Consider the following 19,249-nt stretch of genomic DNA (forward strand, 5'->3'; position numbering starts at 1 on the left):
GAATATAAAGTGAATACAAATATAAATACAACGATAATTAGAAAATTGAGAAACTACTAATTTTCTAAGTTACTCATGTATTTTCCTGGTACTTAAATCCTTAAATTTTTGTTAATTTTTCAATAGCATCTCAGTGTGAGAGAGGGTATGTATTAGGTGGTAGTGGCAGTAGTATCTGTCACATAATACTTTAATAATGAAGGAAATGAAACAAGAGTTGTGATGATTGATTCTTTTCCCTAGAGGTGTTGTTAGGGAAAGAAATTGCTTAGTTCCTTCTTCTCTCCACATTGTAAAAGTTCAAATGTTAATTCGGGCACATACAATGATCACTCTACTCTAAAATGTCAAAAGGTAATTTAAAGGACTTTAAACCATAAAGTTTAAGATTTAGCCACACTGAACTATATTCAACACCCATGGTACTGCTGGGACTAGGCCTTGCACTACAGTTGCTAAAAATCCCAATAATAAGACTCGCAGGCTTTCAAAAAAGTGACTTTGAACTACGAAAGGTCAAACTAGAAGAAATAAAATTCCATAAAATTAAATCAAAGGAATGAAACAAGCTGAAATTAAAACGACTGTGGAAGACTATGGTGGCCTGAGATTAGTCAACATATACTAAAGATAAAATGGGCTATTTTCAAAAAATCCTGAAAAATCTTTTGGGCTAACCTGACAAAGTATATTTGAAACTATTTTTAAAAAGCAGTGATCCTAGAGATATTTTGGAGTCATATGTGGGTCTGGCATTAACAAATAAAGATTACTGGATGTTCCATTCATAAAGCATTTTGGCATACAACGTTTCAATTAAAATGATGACACCATCTTTTTGTAAAATCTAATATATTTAATTTTGGCATAATAGTGATTTATTGTATATTAATATTTCAAAAATATACTTTTGTGTTTAATAAACCACCAAAGAACTCAAAATAATGGCCTATAAGCATGCTTTTGCTCCATACACCAGGCTGCTATTGCACTGAAGGCAGTGAATTCCATCACGGGGATTATAAGATCCAGGGCTGCAGATCACTGTGAATAAAGAATAATCTAATAAGTAACGGTTTCCTCAAATGCCATGTAAGTTAACTTTACATGGAGAATAAATTTTCAAAACAGATTCTTTTATCTTTGTTTAAATTTTTTTTGTTTTTAATTGTGGTAAAATACACACAATATAAAATTTACCATTTTTAAGTGTACAGTTCAGTAGTGTTCAAGATATTCACATTATTGTACAACTAATCTCTAGAATTTTTTCATCTGGGAAAAATTACAACTCTCTACCCATTAAACACTTCCCCATTTCCCCTCCCCAACCCCTGGCAGCTACCAGTGTACTATTTGTTTCTATGAGTTTGACTACTCTCAATACCTCATATAAGTGAAAAGCTTTAACTTTTCACTCTGATGCTGGCCTAGACCAAGAGTGCAACAGAAAATAGTTTTACTGATTACATACTGTTGAGTTTAGACAGCTGACTGGGCCATACTGTATGTTATAGCAGAAGCTGAAGAGGTCAAGACCATAGGTGGAACCAAATGTAACTATCAGATGGACCATAATTATCATGCCTTAGATGTATAAAGATATCCCCAAAAATAGAAAAGACTTGCAAGCTTATTTCTAATAATCTCCTGATTTCAAGTCCTATTTCTATCACTTGCTAAATGTGTAATATTGGAAAAATTACTTAACTTAACTCAGTTTGATCATCCCTAAACTAAGGATATTGTACATCATGAATATGTTACCACAGCTACCTACCCATGACAGGAAGGTAGAAAGAAACCAAGGTCAAATACGTTCTCTGTCATTGATTAACTTTGGGATCCTAGATAAAGTAGTCAATTCTCTTAGTTCTAGCTTTCTTATTTGTAAAACAGGTACAATAATAAGCAAGTATGTACTATTATTGAAATCAGATGACCTAGATGAAAAAGCATCCAGGGTGTTTATCACAGGCGCTCAATAAATGTTTAATCCTGTGCACTGTGGGAACACTGACTCTACCTGCTTCTTCCATTTGGGGTAGGGCATGCCACCAAGCCCTCTAATTAGGCTGGGGTCACTGATTATCTTGCTCCTCCTTTTCCTACTGCAAATGCAGTCAGCCAAGGATTCACAAAGATGTTAATAGCACATCTAAGGCATGGTTATTATGGACCACCAAAATATTTTTTCTAGCACCGTGATTCAATAATACATGTCACCGTTTGGATTTGGGTCATATTATATTAATTAATTTCATATCATTCTTTTTAAAATATATTTTTTCAAACTGGGAAATATTTTAACCCGTTACTCAGAGAAAGTATTTTCCATTCTAGTTTCCACAGATTTCCTCAAGTTTTAATAGGCATTTTGTTTGGGGATTAATGTTTCAGATAGAAAAAAATATTGATTAAACAAAGCAAAATAGATTTACTTACCGCAGTGATACCAGGAGTGTTTAAAGTGGCAATGCATGTGGTAAAATTCTAATGATGTAATATAATGTTTCTCAAAGTTGTGTGATCCTGTTACACTTTCTCTCAAAACATATATTAATACTTACTGAAGCACAAATATGTAAATACTGTGCATAGGTATTGAAAGTGTTAAATCATTACACATGGAAAAGAGAAATCTGTGTGCAGTCTTAACACACATACTTTATATTTAGTGTCTCAAACAGAACTGATACTGGAATAAAATCATCTAAACCCAGTTTAAATAAATAGGATCTTCTAATAAATATTCTTAGACTAACAAACTTTCATAATACAGCATGTGTAATACCACAGAGTCCTTATCTGTAGCACTCTCTCTTAGGATATTTCTTAAAATATTTTGTTCTCTTTCAAGTGGAGTTGAGGAAAAATGCTAAATTGTAAATTTAAAGTACAAGATTAGCAAAGGTGTCTTCCAGGGTTGAGTCTCACTGAGCAGAACATCTCCCAGCTACAGTTATGAGAGCAGCCTGATTAAATCTTGACAATTTCAATAAGAAGAGAAAAAGAGCACTGGTGACTGATCAGTAGTGACATATAAAGAAATGATAAACAAGTACAGGAAAAAAATCTTCATGAATTTTGGACAATGAATAATTTCTTAAGGGAAATGACTAACAACAGAAAACATTTGATCTATTTGGTATTAAAATTAAGAACTTAATAAAAAAATCATGAAAGTAAAATAGTCAAGCAACAAAATTGGGAAACAGTTGCAGTTACATAACCAACAGAGGACTATTATTCAGAATATATAAACAATTCATATAAATCAATGAGAAAAGGACAGAAACCTAATGTAAAAATAGGCACAAAAGACAAAATACAAATGTCCAACTAACGTCATTTTTATTGAGCCACAAAAAAGTGCTCAAATAAACATCAAACTGTAATACACTGAGAGTGACTTCAGCAAGATGGCGCACTAGGAAGCTCCAGCCACCCCCGCCCCCAATTCCCTTACGGAAACATTAAACAAACAACTAGAGACTGGCTAAAAGAACTTTGTAGGAGCTCTAGAAATCAGTCAAAGATCAACAGGAACCAAATGAACACCCAAAGAAGAGAAAGTCATGTTCAAAATGTAGGAAATCTGTGGAACTTTTATTCATCCTTGCCCCAGCTCTCCTCCAATACAGAGCCATGAGCCTTTGGAGAAGCAGCAGCCTAGTGCTCAGTTCTATCCCAACAACCAGAGAGGGCTGAGCTGACTGAATTGGCTACCTGTCTGATGGCCACCCCAGGGATTGGTCTCTCTGTTGCAGATTTAGAGTTAGTTCAAATCTCAGCCTAGGGGATGCCTTGGGCACATTCCCGAAAACCACAAGGTGATTACAGACCCACAGATGTCTGGGGCAAGAGATTAGTGATTGAGGAATACAATAGAACACCTAAGACCCAAAAAAGAAGCAGTGTGAGACTTAGGGAAATAAGACATTCAAAGCCAGCCAAGTATACAGAAAAAATACAGAAGAATCAGAAAAAAACCACAAACCTAGGACCAAACATATGAAAAGGTGTTTAACATTAGTAATTATTAGAGAAATGCAAATCAAAACTACAATGAGATATCACTTCACACCCACTTCACACATAACAAATCTGTATCATCCATCTGACACTTACTACATTCAGTCATTGGGTACTAGCTATATTTTCATATGTACCAGATTTATATTCAAGTAGATTATATATTCCATGAAAGCCAAAAGTGTGTTGTGTTTTTGATAATTCCCTCTCACATCACTTAGAAACCATGTTTGGTAGTGCATAATATAATAAATTTGTATTTAATGTTAATAAAAACACTAAAAAACTAGGAATAGAATGGAAGTTCCTCAATTTGATAAAGGGCCTTCAGGAGCATCCACAGTCAACATCATACTCAATGGTAAAAGACAGAAAGCTTTTCCTCTAAGATCAGAAACAAAATAAGGATGACTACTATCTTTGCTTCTATTTAACACAATATTGGAAATCTTACCCAGATCACTTAGGCAAGAAAAAGAAAGAGAATTCAAATTGGAAAGAAAAAGTAATGCTATTCTTGTCCACAGATGGTATGATCTTATATGCAGAAAACCCTAAAGATTCCACAAGAAACCTATTTGACCTAATAAACAACCTCAGCAAAGTTACAGGATACAAAATTGGCATGCAAAAATCAGTTGTGTTTCTACACACTAGAACAATCTGAAAAGGAAATTAAGAAAACATTTCTCAGGCCAGCCCAGTGGTATAGTGGTGAAGATCGCTGCACTCCACTTTGGTGGCCTCGGTTGGTGAGTTCGGATCCCAGGCATGGACCTACACTGTTCATCAGTCATGCTGTGGCGGTGATCCACATACAAAATAGAGGAAGACTGGCACAGATGTTAGCTCAGGGCCAATTTTCCTCAGAAAAACAAACAAACAAACAAAAATACCAGTTCTATTTCAATAGCATCAGAAATATAATACTTAGGAATTAACTTGTATACCAAAAACTACCAAAAATGGCTGAAATAAATCAAAGAAGACACAAATAAAGGAAAGACATCTCATGTTCATAGATTGCAATATTTAATATTGTTAATATGTCAATACTACTGCAAACTATATATTCTATGGAATCTCTATCAAAATCCCTGTGACACTGTTTTCAGAAATGGAAAAATCCATCCTAAAATTCATTTGAAATCTCAAGGGACTCAGAATAGCCAAAACAATTTTCAAAAAGAAGAACAAAGTTGGAAATCTCATACTTCCTGATTTAAAAACTGCAAAGCAACAGTAATCAAAATGGTGTGGTACTTGCATAAAGACAGAGTTACAGACAAATGGAATAGAACAGAGAGCCTAGAAATAAACTCTCAAATGATTTTTAAAAAGGTAACAAGATCATTCAATGAGGAAAGGACAGTCTTTTCAACACACGGTGCTGGGAAAACTGGATATCCACATGCAAATGAGTGAGGCTGGACTCTTACCTTACATCATACACAAAAATTAACTCAAAATGTATCAAAGACCTAAACATAGGAGCTAAAACTGTAAAACTCTTGGAAGAAAACAGGAAAAAAGGTTCATGACATTATATTTTGCAGATTTTTTTATATGACACCAAAAATACAAGGACAAAAGACAGATAAATTGAACTACACCAAAATTAAAAACTTCTGTTAATCAAGGAACACTATCAACAAAGTGAAAAGGCAACTCAAAGAACAGGAGAAAATATTGCAAAGCATATATCAGATGAGTGGATTAATATCCAAAATATATAAAGAACTCCTATAACTCAACAACAACAAAAATTAAACAACCCAATTTAAAAAATGGGAAAAGGCTTTGAATAGCCATTTCTACAAATAACCAATGAGTACATGAAAAGATGCTCAACATCACTAACCATTAGGAAAATGCAAATCAAAACCACATTGAGACACCACCACACATATGAGGAGGTATTACCTTGATGTGGAGAAACTGTAAGCCTTGTGCTTTGTTGGCGGGAATGTAAAATGGTGCAGCCTCTATGGAAAACAATATGGTAGTTCCTCTAAAAATTAAAAATAGAATTACCATATTATTCAGCAATTCCACTTCTGGGTATATGTTATAAACTGAATATATGCTCCCCTCTAACATTCATATGTTGATAAAGATCTTACTCTTAGTGTGGCTGCATTTGGAGATGGGGCCTCTTTGGAAGTAATTAAGGTTAAATGAGGCATATGTGTAGGACCCTTACATGACAGTATTAGTATCCTTACAAGAGAAGACAATAGAGTGCTTGCTCTCTCTCATTCTGCACACATGAACCAAGGAAAGACCATGTGAGGACGTAATGAGAAGGTGGCTCAGTATGTCGTCTGCAAGCCAAGAAAACACTCACCAGAAATTGAATTGGCCAAAACCTTGAACTTGGGAGTTCTAGCTTCCAGGATTGTAAAAAAAATTTTCTGTTGTTTAAACCATGAGTCCCATCAGTCTATGGGATTCTGTTGTGCCACCTCAACCTGACTACTACAATATTTACCTAAAAGAACTGAAAGCAGAGCCTTGAAGAGATATTTGCACGTCCATGTTCATTGCAGCATTATTCACAATAGCCAAGAGGTAGAAGCAACCCAAATTTCCATCAACAGATAATGGATAAAGAAAATGTTGTATATACATATGAATGAAGAAAATGTGGTATATAAGTGCTAGGTCAACCAATGTGAAACTAATGTGAGAATAGGAAACTATGACAAGTAACATGGAATGACATGAAAACGTGTTATGGTCACCTACTATATATGCTGGAGAATGGGAAGGTGGTCTATACATATAAGGGAATATTATTCAGCCTTAAAAAGGAAGGGAATTCTGACATATGATACAACATAGACGCTAAGTGAAATAAACCAATCACAAAAGGATAAACACTGTATGATTCCATTGATATGAGCTATCTAGAATAATCAAATTCCTAGAGACAGAAAGAAGAATGATGGTTGTCAAGGGCTCAAAGGAAGAGCAAATGGGAAATTACTATTTAAATAGGAACAGAATTTCAGTTTGGAAAGATGAAAACAGTTCTGGAATGGATAGTTCTGACGGTTACACAACAATGTGAATGTACCTAATACCACTAAATTGTACATTTAAATATGCTTAAAATGTTAAATCTTATATTATGTATATTTTACCACAATAAAAAAATATGATATATTACATACTCATCATATTGCAAATATTTAAAGTTTGATTATGCCAAGAACTGGCACAGATGTGGGACAACAGATTTTCTCCTACATTGCTGTTGTACAAATGTGAATTAATACAACAAATTTAGAAAACAATCTGACATATTTTAATGAATTGCATATCTTATGATCCAATATTAGGTAAAGATCTTGAAGAATCTTGGATACTAGGATCTAGAAACAAAAATGTTCATAACAGCATTGTTTGTCACCACAAAAAAACTGAGAAGTAGGAAGCAATTTCAACCAACAATAAAACAGATATATACACGTTGATATATTTATGTGATAGAATATTATATAGAAATGAAAAATTTTAAAAGTGTAATAACCACAAAAATACAAATGAATCTCACAAATACAGTCTAGAATAATGTAAATCAGTTAAAATAGCCTATCATTAGACAGAATTTCAGATTGGATTTTTAAAAATGCAACTTTATGCTGTTAATATAAAAAATGTAAAGTTTCACCAAATTATTCTATACCTGCAATGCACTCACAAATAAAATCTCAACCATGATTTTATTTTATGTAATTTAACAAGCCAATTTAAAACTGACAGCTTTTAAAAATAACAAACAAGGCAGTTTATGCTCTCTAGACATCAAGACATTTAATACAAACACACACTATTTGACGGCATTGAAGAGGTAGCAAAGGCAGGCAGCTACTGAGGGCATGTCAACTCTTGAAAGAAGGGAACTGTACTGGGTAAAATTGTTATATATTTCTGCAATAGGCACTCACCAGTCCATGTGGCCCATCAGTGGATAAAAGTGAAGCAGAAATTTATAGTTTTATTGGTTACTTTTACAAAAAGTAAGAGGACAGACTTCTGGGCCACCAGAAGTATGGAAAGTAATGGGAGAAATTCAAGGAAACAGGTAGAAACAGAAGTGGGAACTCTAAAGTCTGTATATAAACTCCACTCAGATCATTTGATGTGTGACCTTCACGTGTCAATAATATTGCAAGAAGCTCAGGAAAAAGCAAGAGTTGGAAGGCTGAACAAACTGAGAAGATGCTGCCTAGGCTGGGGAGATAGAGTTTAGATTTTGAATCTAGCATATTACTAGAAAATAAATTAAGACTCTTTAGAGGAAAAATAAACCAGAAGACTCCACACAGCACTATGTATAAAGTTAGTATGTCTGTAAATTTGAACACATATCTATAGAAATTGTCCATTCTGTAGAAGAGAAACAAGAGTTTCAAAAAATTAATAGAGAGTGACATCAGCAAATATATCGGCAGTTCCAAAAAGCTGTACCAACCAAAGAAACATGAAAACAATCAAGCAAAAACTCTCAGAATTAACTTTGAAAGAACTGTGGAAAACAATCAACATATAGTAAACAGTAATATGGCAGAAATAAGTCTTTTATTATCAGTAATTACTTTTAATGTAAATAGATTAAATTCCACAATCAGAAGAAATTGGGACAATGAATAAATAAAATATGATAGAACTATACGTAATCAGGGAAAAGACTCACTTTAGATGAAAAGAAACAAACAGGTTGAAAGTAAATGGAGGGAAAAAGATATTCCATGAAAACAGTAACCAAAAGTGAGAGGTGGCTATACTTATATCAGACTAAGTATACTTTAAGTCAAAAACTGGTATAAGAGACAAAGAAGGAAATCACATATTCATAAAACTGTCAATTCACCAAGAAGATATAACAATTATAAAAATGTACACACCAAACAACAGGTACAGAAAATATATAAAGCAAACATTGATGGAATTGAGGGAAAAAGAGACAGCTCTACAGTAATAACTGGAGATTCCATTACCTCACTTCCAATAATGGATAGAGTTTCTAGACAGGAGATCAATAAGTAAATAAAGGACTTGACAACGATATGAGCCAACTAAACCTAACAGACATATATAGAACACACCACCCACAGTGATAAAATACCCATTTTTCTCAAGTGCACATGGAATATTTTCTAGACTAGACAATATTTTAGGCCACAAGACAAATCTTAATACATATAAAAAGACTGACATCATACAAATCATCTGCAATCACAACAGAATGAAGCTGGAAATCAGTAAAAGAAGAAAAAGGGAAAGTTCACAAATAGGTGGAAATTAAAAAAACATACTCTTGAAAGACCAAATGGGATAAAGAAGATATCAAGGAGAAACAGATGAATAAAAATGAAAACACAACACACCAAACAATAGGAAATTAAGTGAAGGCAGAGGGATATTTACTATCAGACAATGTCTATATCAAAAAAGAAGAAAGGGGGCTGGTCCGGAGGTGCAAGCAGTAAGTGCGCGCGTTCCGCTGTGGCGGCCCGGGGTTCGCCAGTTCATATCCCGGGCGCACAACGATGCAGTGCTTGGCAAGCCATGCTGTGGTGGCATCCCATATAAAGTGGAGGAAGATGGGCATGGATGTTAGCCCAGGGCCAGTCTTCCTCAGCAAAAAAAAGAGGAGGATAGGCAGATGTTAGCACAGGGCTGATCTCCTCACAAACAAAAAAAAAAAAAAAAAGAAGAAGAAGAAAGATCTTAATAACATAACTTTACACCTTAAGGAATGAGAAAAGAGCAAACTAAATCTAAAGATAGCAGAAAGAAGAAAATTAAAAAAAAAAGATTAAAGTGGATATTAATGACAGAGAATAGAAAAAGAGAGAAAAAAATCAAGGAAAACAAAAGTTGATTTTTGTAAAAATCAACAAAATTGAGAAACCTCAAGCTACACTGAAAACAAGAGAGGACTCAAATTACTAGAATCAAAAAGAAAGATGGGACATCACCACCAAATTTACAGAAACAAAAAGATTTTAAGTGAATACTAAGAACAATCATATAATAAATTAGGTAAGCCAGCAGGAATGGAAAATACCTGAAAACACACATATTATAAAAATGGACAGAAGAAGAAATAGAAGATCTGAAGACACCTATAACAAGTAAAGACATTGAATCAGTAATTTAAAACCTCCCAATAAAGAAAATCCCAGATGAAATAGCTTCACTGGTGAATACCACCACACAGTTAAAGAACAATTAAACCAGTTCTTCTCAAACTCTTCCAAAAACAGAAGATAAGGGAACACTTCCTAATCAATCTATGAAGTCAGCATTACCCTGACACCAAAGCCAGATAAAAGACATCACAAGACAAGGAAACTAAATACCAATATCCCGTATGAATACAGACACAAAAATCCTCAACAAAATACTAATAAACCACTTCCAGCACTATATTAAAGAATTATACACCATGACCAAGTTGGATTTATCCCAGGAACAAAAAAGTGGTTAAACATACAAAACCCAATGAAAGTAATACACCACACAAACAGAAGGAAAAAAAATTACATGATCATCTCAACCGCTGCAGAAAAAGCAAACTCCAATACTCTTTCATCATAAAAACACTCAACAAACGAGGAATGGAATGAAACTTTTTCAACCTGATAAAGGGCTTTTATGAGAAACCCAAAGTTAACATCATCCTCAATGATGAAAAACTGAAAGCTTTCCCCTAAGATCAAGAACAATGCAAGGACGTCCACATTCAGCAATGTATTGGAAGTTCTAGACAGAGCAATTAGGCAAGAAAAAGAATAAAATGCATCTGAATTGTAAAAGAAGTAGTAAAACTATCTAATTACAGATGACATGATTGTGTGTGTGTATACAAACACACACAGTGTAGAGGGAGAGAGAGACAGAGGCAGAGACAAACCTGAGAATACACACATACACACACACACACACATATACACGCACTCAGAGACACATTACTAGAGCTAATAAAGGAATTCAGCAAAGTTGCAGGATACAAGATCAACACACAAAAATCAGGTTATGTGTCTATACACTAGCAGTAAACAATCCCAAAAGGAAATCAGGAAAACAATTACATTTACATGACAATCCAGAAAAAATCTAAATTTAACCAAGGAGGTAAAAGACTTGTACAATGAAAATTACAAAACATTGCTGTAAGAAATAAAAGAAGACTTGCATAAATGGAAAGACATCCTGTGTTCAAGAAATGGAAAACTTAATATCGTTAAGATTACAATACCATACAATCCAAATCTACATATTCAATGCAATCTATATCAAAATTCCAACTTGTTTTGAAGAAATGGAAAGATGATCCTCAAATTCACATGGAATTGCAAGGGGCCTCAAATACACAACACAGTTTTAAAACAATGAACAAAGTTAGAGGACTGACACTTCTAAATTTCAAAACTCCCTACAAAGCTACACTAATCAAAACAGTGTTGTACTAGCATAAGGAGAGAAATATACACTAATGGAATAGAACTGAGAGTCCAGAAATAACGTCTTATATCCATGGTCAACTTATTTTCAACAAGGATATCAAGATCATGCAATGTGGAAAGAACAGTCTTTTTAGCAAATGGTGCTGGGACAACTGGATAGCCATACGCCAAAGAATGCAGTTGGACCCCCTACCTCACACTGTTTTCAAAAATTAGCTCAAAATGCATCAATGACCTCTTTTGAAAAAACTAAAGGGATAAAATGCTCATGAATTTGGATTGCACAATGACTTTTAGATACGATACCAAAAGCATGAGCAACAAAAGAGTGAAAATATACTGGACTTTACAAAAATTTAAAACTTCTGTGCACAAATAGACATTATTAAGAAAGTGAGAAAACTACCTGAGAATAGATGAAAGCATTTGGCAATCAGGTATGTGCTAAGGGTCTAGTATAAAGAATATCTAAATAGCCCTTACAACTCTACAACAAAAAGACAAAAACCAAATTTAAAAAATGAGCAGAAGACTTACATAGACTTTTCTCCAAAGAAGAGACACAAATGGCCACCAAGTATGGGAAGAGTTGCTGAATATCACTGTCATTTAGGAAATGCAAATCAACATCAAATGAGACATCATTCACACATATTAGAATGGCTATAATTTTTTTAAAAGAAAATAACAAGTGTTGTTGAGGAGAAATAGATACCCTTGTATATCATTAGTGGAACTGTAAAATGGTGCAGCATTGTGATAAATAGTTTGACACATATTCAAAAAGTTAAACACAGAATTGCCATATAATCCAGCAATTCCACTCTTGGTATATAACCAAAAGATCTGAAAATGGGTACTCATGAATGTTCATAGAAGCAGTGTTCACAATAACCAAAATGTGGAAACCACCAAAATGTCCATCAATGGATGAATGGATAAACAAATTGATATATACAAACAATGGAATGTAATTTAACCATAAACAGGAATGACATACTGATTCATGCTACAATATGGTTGAATACAGAAACATTATGCTAAGTGAAAGAAACCAGACACAAAATGACACATATTGTATGTTTTCATTTATATGAAATATCCAGAACTTGTACATCCACAGAGACAGAAAGCAGACTGATAGTTGTCAGGGACTTACGGTAGAGAAGAATGGAGAGTAACTGCTTAAGTCCAGGGTTTCTTTTTGAGGTGATTAAAATGTTTGGAAACTAGATAGAGGTGGTGGTTGCAAAACAGTATGTACTAAACACCATTGAATTGTTCACTTTAAAATGGTTTTATGTTATATGAATTTCAATTTAATAAAAAGATGAATAGAGCTTCATTTGACCCGTGGCCAATATAAATTGGTAAAACATACATGTAATTAATAACCAAAAAGGGAGGATAGACAGAATGATGCAGAAGACAATAAATGACCAAAATCTCTTGAATTTAACAAAAGACATAAATGCATAGACCAAGAAACTCAGCAAACACCCAACAAGAAACATACAAAAACTCCACCCCTAGGTGCAACAGAATCAAACTGCTGTAAACCCAAAATAAATAAAGAGAATCTCAAAGCTATAGAGAAAAAAAAATGACACATTACATGCAGGGTGGGAGAGGAGAGAACTATATGAATAGCAGCTCACTTCTCATTAGAAACAGTAAATGCTAGAAGACAATGGAATATTATTCAGCGCTAGAAAGAAATGAACTATCAAGCCATAAAAAGATACGGAGGAAACTTAAATGCATATTACTAAGTGAAAGAAACCAATTTGAAAAGGCTATATACTATATGATTACAACTATATGATATTCCAGAAAAGGCAAACCTATGGAGACAGCAAAAAGATCAGTGATTAAGGGATTGGGAAGGATGAATAGGTGGAGAACAGAAAATTTTTAGGGTAGCGAAGCTACTCTCTATGATACTATAACAGTAGATATATGTCATTCTACATTTGTCCAAAAGCCACAGAATGTACAACATCAAGAGTGAACCCTAATGTAAACTACGGACTTTGGGTAATAATGATGTGTCAATGTAGGTTCATCAGTTGTAACAAAGGTACCACTCTGTGGAGAGAGGCTGAAAATGGTGGAGGATATGCATGACTGGGGGCAGGGAGTATATGAGAAATCTCTGTAACTTCCACTCAATTTGCTTTGAATCTAAAACTGCTTTAAAAAATAAAGTTTATTAAAAAAAACCCAAAAGATAAAAAAAGACATTTTGTAACAAAAATTAGAGACATTGTGGACAGTAACTCTATACTACAAGTAAGGCTAAGAGAAGTTTATTAACCCAAAGAAAACTATCACTAGACAGAATAAATGAATTGATTTACCATTTTGCCTGAGACAACCAAAAAATAATAACCACACAAATACATGGAAAAAATGGTTTTCAAGAAACTGCACATCAAACCACAAGGGACAGTGATCCTTTAGACACAGGAAACAAAAGACATGAGCTCTACAATTGTCATAGCTTACTGCCTTCAGCAAGTTTCCAAACTATAGCACAGGGAACAGAGGTAGAGCTCAGCAAAGACCCTGAATTGAAGAGACAAAGCTAAAAGTCCAAGAAGATCAATGCAGCTAACGTTCTTAGGACTGTGTACCAGAAAGGAGATAACTGCAGAGACAGAGAACTCTGGAGATGAGCAGAACATCTCACTTGAATATACAACAGAAATCAGCATACGTGTCTGAGGAAGCTACCCGAGTCTGGGGAAAGGACCATTGATTTTGACAGCATTAGAGGAAAGAGTGTCTGGAAATTACTCAGGCTAAGGAACAGTTTCTGTTCCCAACAACCAGAATGGAAAATTCATAATTCACAAGGCACTGGGTAGAGTACTTAGGAAGGCAGTGGAAACTAATTAGCTCTAGACTGAATCCTGAACCAGAACCACCTATCAAATTAGAAAAGCAAGATCTGAAAGGATCAAATTGTTTCCAAGTAATGTATTAACTACATTTGGAAAAAAGACCACAAAATTTGTAGGAAAACAAAAATATGCAGCCCCCCAAAAAGTAAAATTCACAATGTTTGGAACCTATACAAAGATTACCAGGCATGAAAAGATGCAGGAAAACACAATCCGTAACAAAGAGAATAATAAAACAATCAAAACCAAATGAGAAACAAGGAGATGAAATACTGGTACACTGAAGACTACAAAACATTGCTGAAAGAAACTACAGAGGACCTAAATAATCAGAAAGTCATTCTGTGTTCATGGGTAGGAAGACTTAATATTGTTAAGATATCAATACTACCCAAAGCAATCTAGAGATTCAGTTCAATCCCCATGAAAATTTCAAAACCCTTTTTTGAAGAAATGGAAAAGCCAATCCTGAAATTCATAATAAATTGCAGGTGGCCCTGAATAGCCAAAACATAATCTTGAAAAAAAATAAAGCCAGAGGACTCATACTTCCTAATTTTGAAACTTAGGACAGAGCTCCAGTAATCAAAATAGACATATAGATCAATGGAACAGAAATAAACCCATAGATTTATGACCACTTATTATTGATAAGGATGCCAAGTCCATTCAACATGGAAAGAATAGTCTCTTCAATAAATGATGATTGGGGGGGCCGGCCCAGTGGCTTAGCGGTTAAGTGCGCGCGCTCCGCTACTGGCGGCCCGGGTTCAGATCCCAGGCGCGCACCGACGCACTGCTTCTCTGGCCATGCTGAGGCCGCGTCGCACATACAGCAACTAGAAGGATGTGCAACTATGACATACAACTATCTACTGGGGCTTTGGGGGAAAAAAGGAGGAGGATTGGCAATAGATGTTAGCTCAGAGCCGGTCTTCCTCAGCAAAAAAGAGGAGGATTAGCATGGATGTTAGCTCAGGGCTGATCTTCCTCACAAAAAAATAAAAATAAAAAAAAAATAAATGATGCTCGGAAAACTGAATTTCCACATGCAGAGGAATGAAGTTGGATCCCTACCTCACAATATATACAAACATTACCTCAGAATGGATTTATGACCTAAATATAAGAGCTGAAAATTCTTAGAAAACGTAGGGCTAAATCCTCATGACTTTGGATATGGCAATGGATGTTTAGATATAGCAACAAAAGAAAAAAAATAAACTCTACTTCATTAAAATTAAAAACTTTCGTGCATCAAGAGACATTATCAAGAACTCTGTCAAATGGTTAAGTAGAAATGTTATCAGGGTCTATCTCTAACTGGCACAATACGTAAGCACTAATCTTAAGAAAGCTGGAGTGATTATATTAATATCCAACAAAGTAGACTTCAATGTAAGAAATATCAGGAATAAGGAGGTATATTACGTTAATGATGAAGAGTCTAGTTATCAAAAAAAAAAAAGCAATCCTAAATGCCTATTTACTTAATTACTGAGTTTCAAAATACATGGAACAAAGAAAAGGAGAAACAGTCCAACCCACAATTATAGTTGGGAACTTCAGCATTTCACTTCTACAAATTGATATAACTAGAAGAAACTAAAATCGTAGGGATATAGAAGACTTAACTTGTATGACCTAAAGTGTCAGAACATGGAACATTCATCAAGATGAGCCATATCTTGAGCCATAAAACACTTCTCAAAATAACTAAAAGGACTGAAGTAATATAGAGTATGTTTTCTGATCAGAAAAAATTTAGTTGGGAATCAACAACAGAAAGATATATTGGAAATGACCAGATATGTGGAAATTAAACAAAATACTACTAAATAAGCTCTGGGCCAAATGAAATTACAAAGAAAATTAGAAAATATTTTGGAATGATTGAAAACTTAAAATAAATAAAATAAAATTAGTGGGATTCAAGCAAAGCAATGCTAGGGAGAAATTTATAGCTTTAAATACTTATATAAAAAAAGAGAAAGGCATGAAATCAATATTTTATGCTGCTCTCTTAAGAAACTAAAGAAAGAAGAGTACATTAAGTCACAGATGAGAAAGAAAGAATATAAGAAAATATTAAAGGTGAAAGCAGAAATTAATGAAATAGAAATCAGACAAATGAAATAAGATCAATAAACTAAAAGCTGGCTCTTTGAAAAGGTTAATGAAACTGACGGACCTCCAGCTAGAGCTTGTAAAGTTAAAAAAAAAAAAAAAAAGAAAGAAAGAGTGGAGACAAATGAGTAATATTAGGAATGAATGAGGAAACATCACTACAAATTCTTTGACATTAGAGGGAAAGTAAGATAACATTGTGATAAATTTGTGAAATAAATTTGATGATTTACAGAAAATGGACAAACATCTTGAGCATATAAATTATAAAAATAGACACAGAAAACACGAAAAGCCATTTATCAATTAACCATTTCAATTGAAATCCTTCCCACAGAGAGCTACAGTTCTGCTGTGGTGGTCTAATTCCCTAACGCCCATTCAGCACACTGATTATGACTAAAAAAACTAGGACTAAATGAAATAACTACCTGAGGACTCTAAAAATCAAAAGAAATCAGGTGAATTTAGAAAGGCAGTTAAAAGAAGCAACTCACACAGAGACAAGTATCCTATTTGTTTAATTTTCTCTCTCAGTTTTACCACCACAGTGGACTGATTTGCAAAACAGCACTGTGCAGGTAGATAAACTTTGATGAAAAGCCTGCCCTCCTCCTGTCTAATGGAACCAAGGAATGAAGCCCAAGGAGATCACAGTGTTAGGGAGAAGTCTCAGAGGGGAGAGATGCTAAGAAAGGGTTCCCTTAATTCTGTGTACAAGCCTGCACAAGACTCAGCAAAACTCCTGTACCACACATACACTAGACAGACCCAAGCCAATATACGAAGGCTTACAGAACTAAACTGAGATTTGAAATGATACAAATGGCAGCCTAACTTCTGAACATACATGCATGGGAAAGACCCAAACCAGAATAGCAAAGTCTTTGAGAATTGAACTGGATTTGACTCTAACTGGATGAATTTCCTGCTAAAACAAAAACATCAACCTTCTCTAGATAATTATAACAGAATCCAGAGGATACACAACATAACATTCATGTAAGGTATAATGCAAACTAAGTCAAATCCAGGACCTATTAACAACGGAAAACACAAACAAATGCTAACCTCAAGATGACAGATGTTTGAATTATCAAACAATAGTCTAAAACAGATAAATAAATTAAACAAACTGAGGAATAGAGAGAAAACATTGAAAAACAATGAGGGGAAAAGGAACAAAGCCTCGGGCACCTGTATTACAATACTAATAGGTATAAGACAGGAGTATCATTGTCAATATAGAAGGAGAATCCAAAAAGAAGACGAGTAATAGAATATCCTGCAATATATAAAACCAATACATCATTTGGTGAAAGGCTTAAGTTTACAAATTCAAGGATCTCAGAGAACCCCAAACAGGATAAATTCAAAGAAAACCAAGTCTAGAAACATCAAAATTAAAAAGTTGATAAGAAAAGATAAAGATCTGGAAAGCAGCTGGACAAAAATGACAAATTATATACAAGGAAACAATAATTCAAATGACTGTAGATTTCTAATCAGAATCCATGGAGGTTTGAAGGCAGAAGACCCACTTTTAAGGGCTGAAAAAACAGCTTCCAACTCAGAATTCTATACTCAGAGAAAACTTCTGTCAAGAAATGAAGAACAGACATCTGTAGATAAAGAAGAGTCATCTTCGGATACAGAAAAAAGTAAAAGAATTTGCCACCAGCATATATGCTCTACAAGAATTGCTAAAGGAAATTCTTCTAGATGACACAACATAAAAGGAATAGGAGACCTTGGATTCTGAGGAAGGAAAAAGCATTAGCAATGGAAAACATCTGGATAAATACGAAAAACTAGTTTTCCCTCGTCAGTTATTTAAAATATGTAAGACTCTTAAAAGCAAAAATTACAATAGTGTTTGGAGAAATATTCAGTCTATGTATCTGCAATACATATGAATATGATGATATAAAAAGCAATGAGAGGGTAACTGGATAAAGGGATCTCAAGGATTGTAAGGATTCTACATTTTATGTGAAGTGGTACAATATAACTCTAAGTAGACAATGAAATTTTAAGTTTGTACACTCTTTAGACTACCAAAAACATTAAAAAATTACAGTCAAAAAGAAAATTAAATCAATTAAATACAACTAAAATGCAATTAAAAATATTAAACTACAGTCACGCACCACATAATGACATTTCAGTCCATGATGGACCACACATAGGACAGTGGTCCCATAAGATCAGTACCATATAGCCTAGGTGTATAGAAGGCTATACCATCTGGATTTGTGTAAATGCACTCTATGATGTCTGAAGAATGACAAAATCACCAACTGATGCATTTCTCAGAATGCATCCTAGTCATTAAGTGACACATATCTGTATAATACTTAAAATATTCAGGGGCCGGCCCAATGGCGCATTGGTTAAGTGTGCAGGCTCCATTTCAGCGGCCCAGGGTTCGCAGGTTCAGATCCTGGGCGCGCACCGATGCACTGCTTGTCAAGCCATGCTATGGCAGCGTCCCATATAAAGTAGAGGAAGATGGGCATGGATGTTAGCCCAGGGCCAATCTTCCTCAGCCAAAAGAGGAAGGTCTTCCTCACACACACACACACACACACACACACAAAATATTCAAACAATATAAAAAAGGCAACACAAGAGGATCAAAAAACAGAGGAGACAAACAGAAAACAAATAATAAAATGATGTAAATACTTTAACTGACAG

At 34.4% G+C, this 19,249-nt stretch overlaps 1 protein-coding gene across 1 annotated transcript in view; it reads right to left on the reverse strand.

Moving 5' to 3' along the window:
• Positions 1-573: 573 nt before the first annotated feature.
• ZPBP (zona pellucida binding protein) overlaps positions 574-19,249 on the reverse strand; it is a 141,670-nt gene continuing 122,994 nt past the window's right edge. The window contains 1 exon segment of the mRNA XM_058534840.1: positions 574-1,044. Coding sequence (XP_058390823.1) covers positions 950-1,044 — 95 coding nt within the window. The 3' untranslated portion in view covers positions 574-949.

The sequence above is a fragment of the Diceros bicornis genome, chromosome 41, assembly GCF_020826845.1.
Source record: "Diceros bicornis minor isolate mBicDic1 chromosome 41, mDicBic1.mat.cur, whole genome shotgun sequence".
In the NCBI taxonomy this organism is placed as follows: domain Eukaryota; kingdom Metazoa; phylum Chordata; class Mammalia; order Perissodactyla; family Rhinocerotidae; genus Diceros; species Diceros bicornis.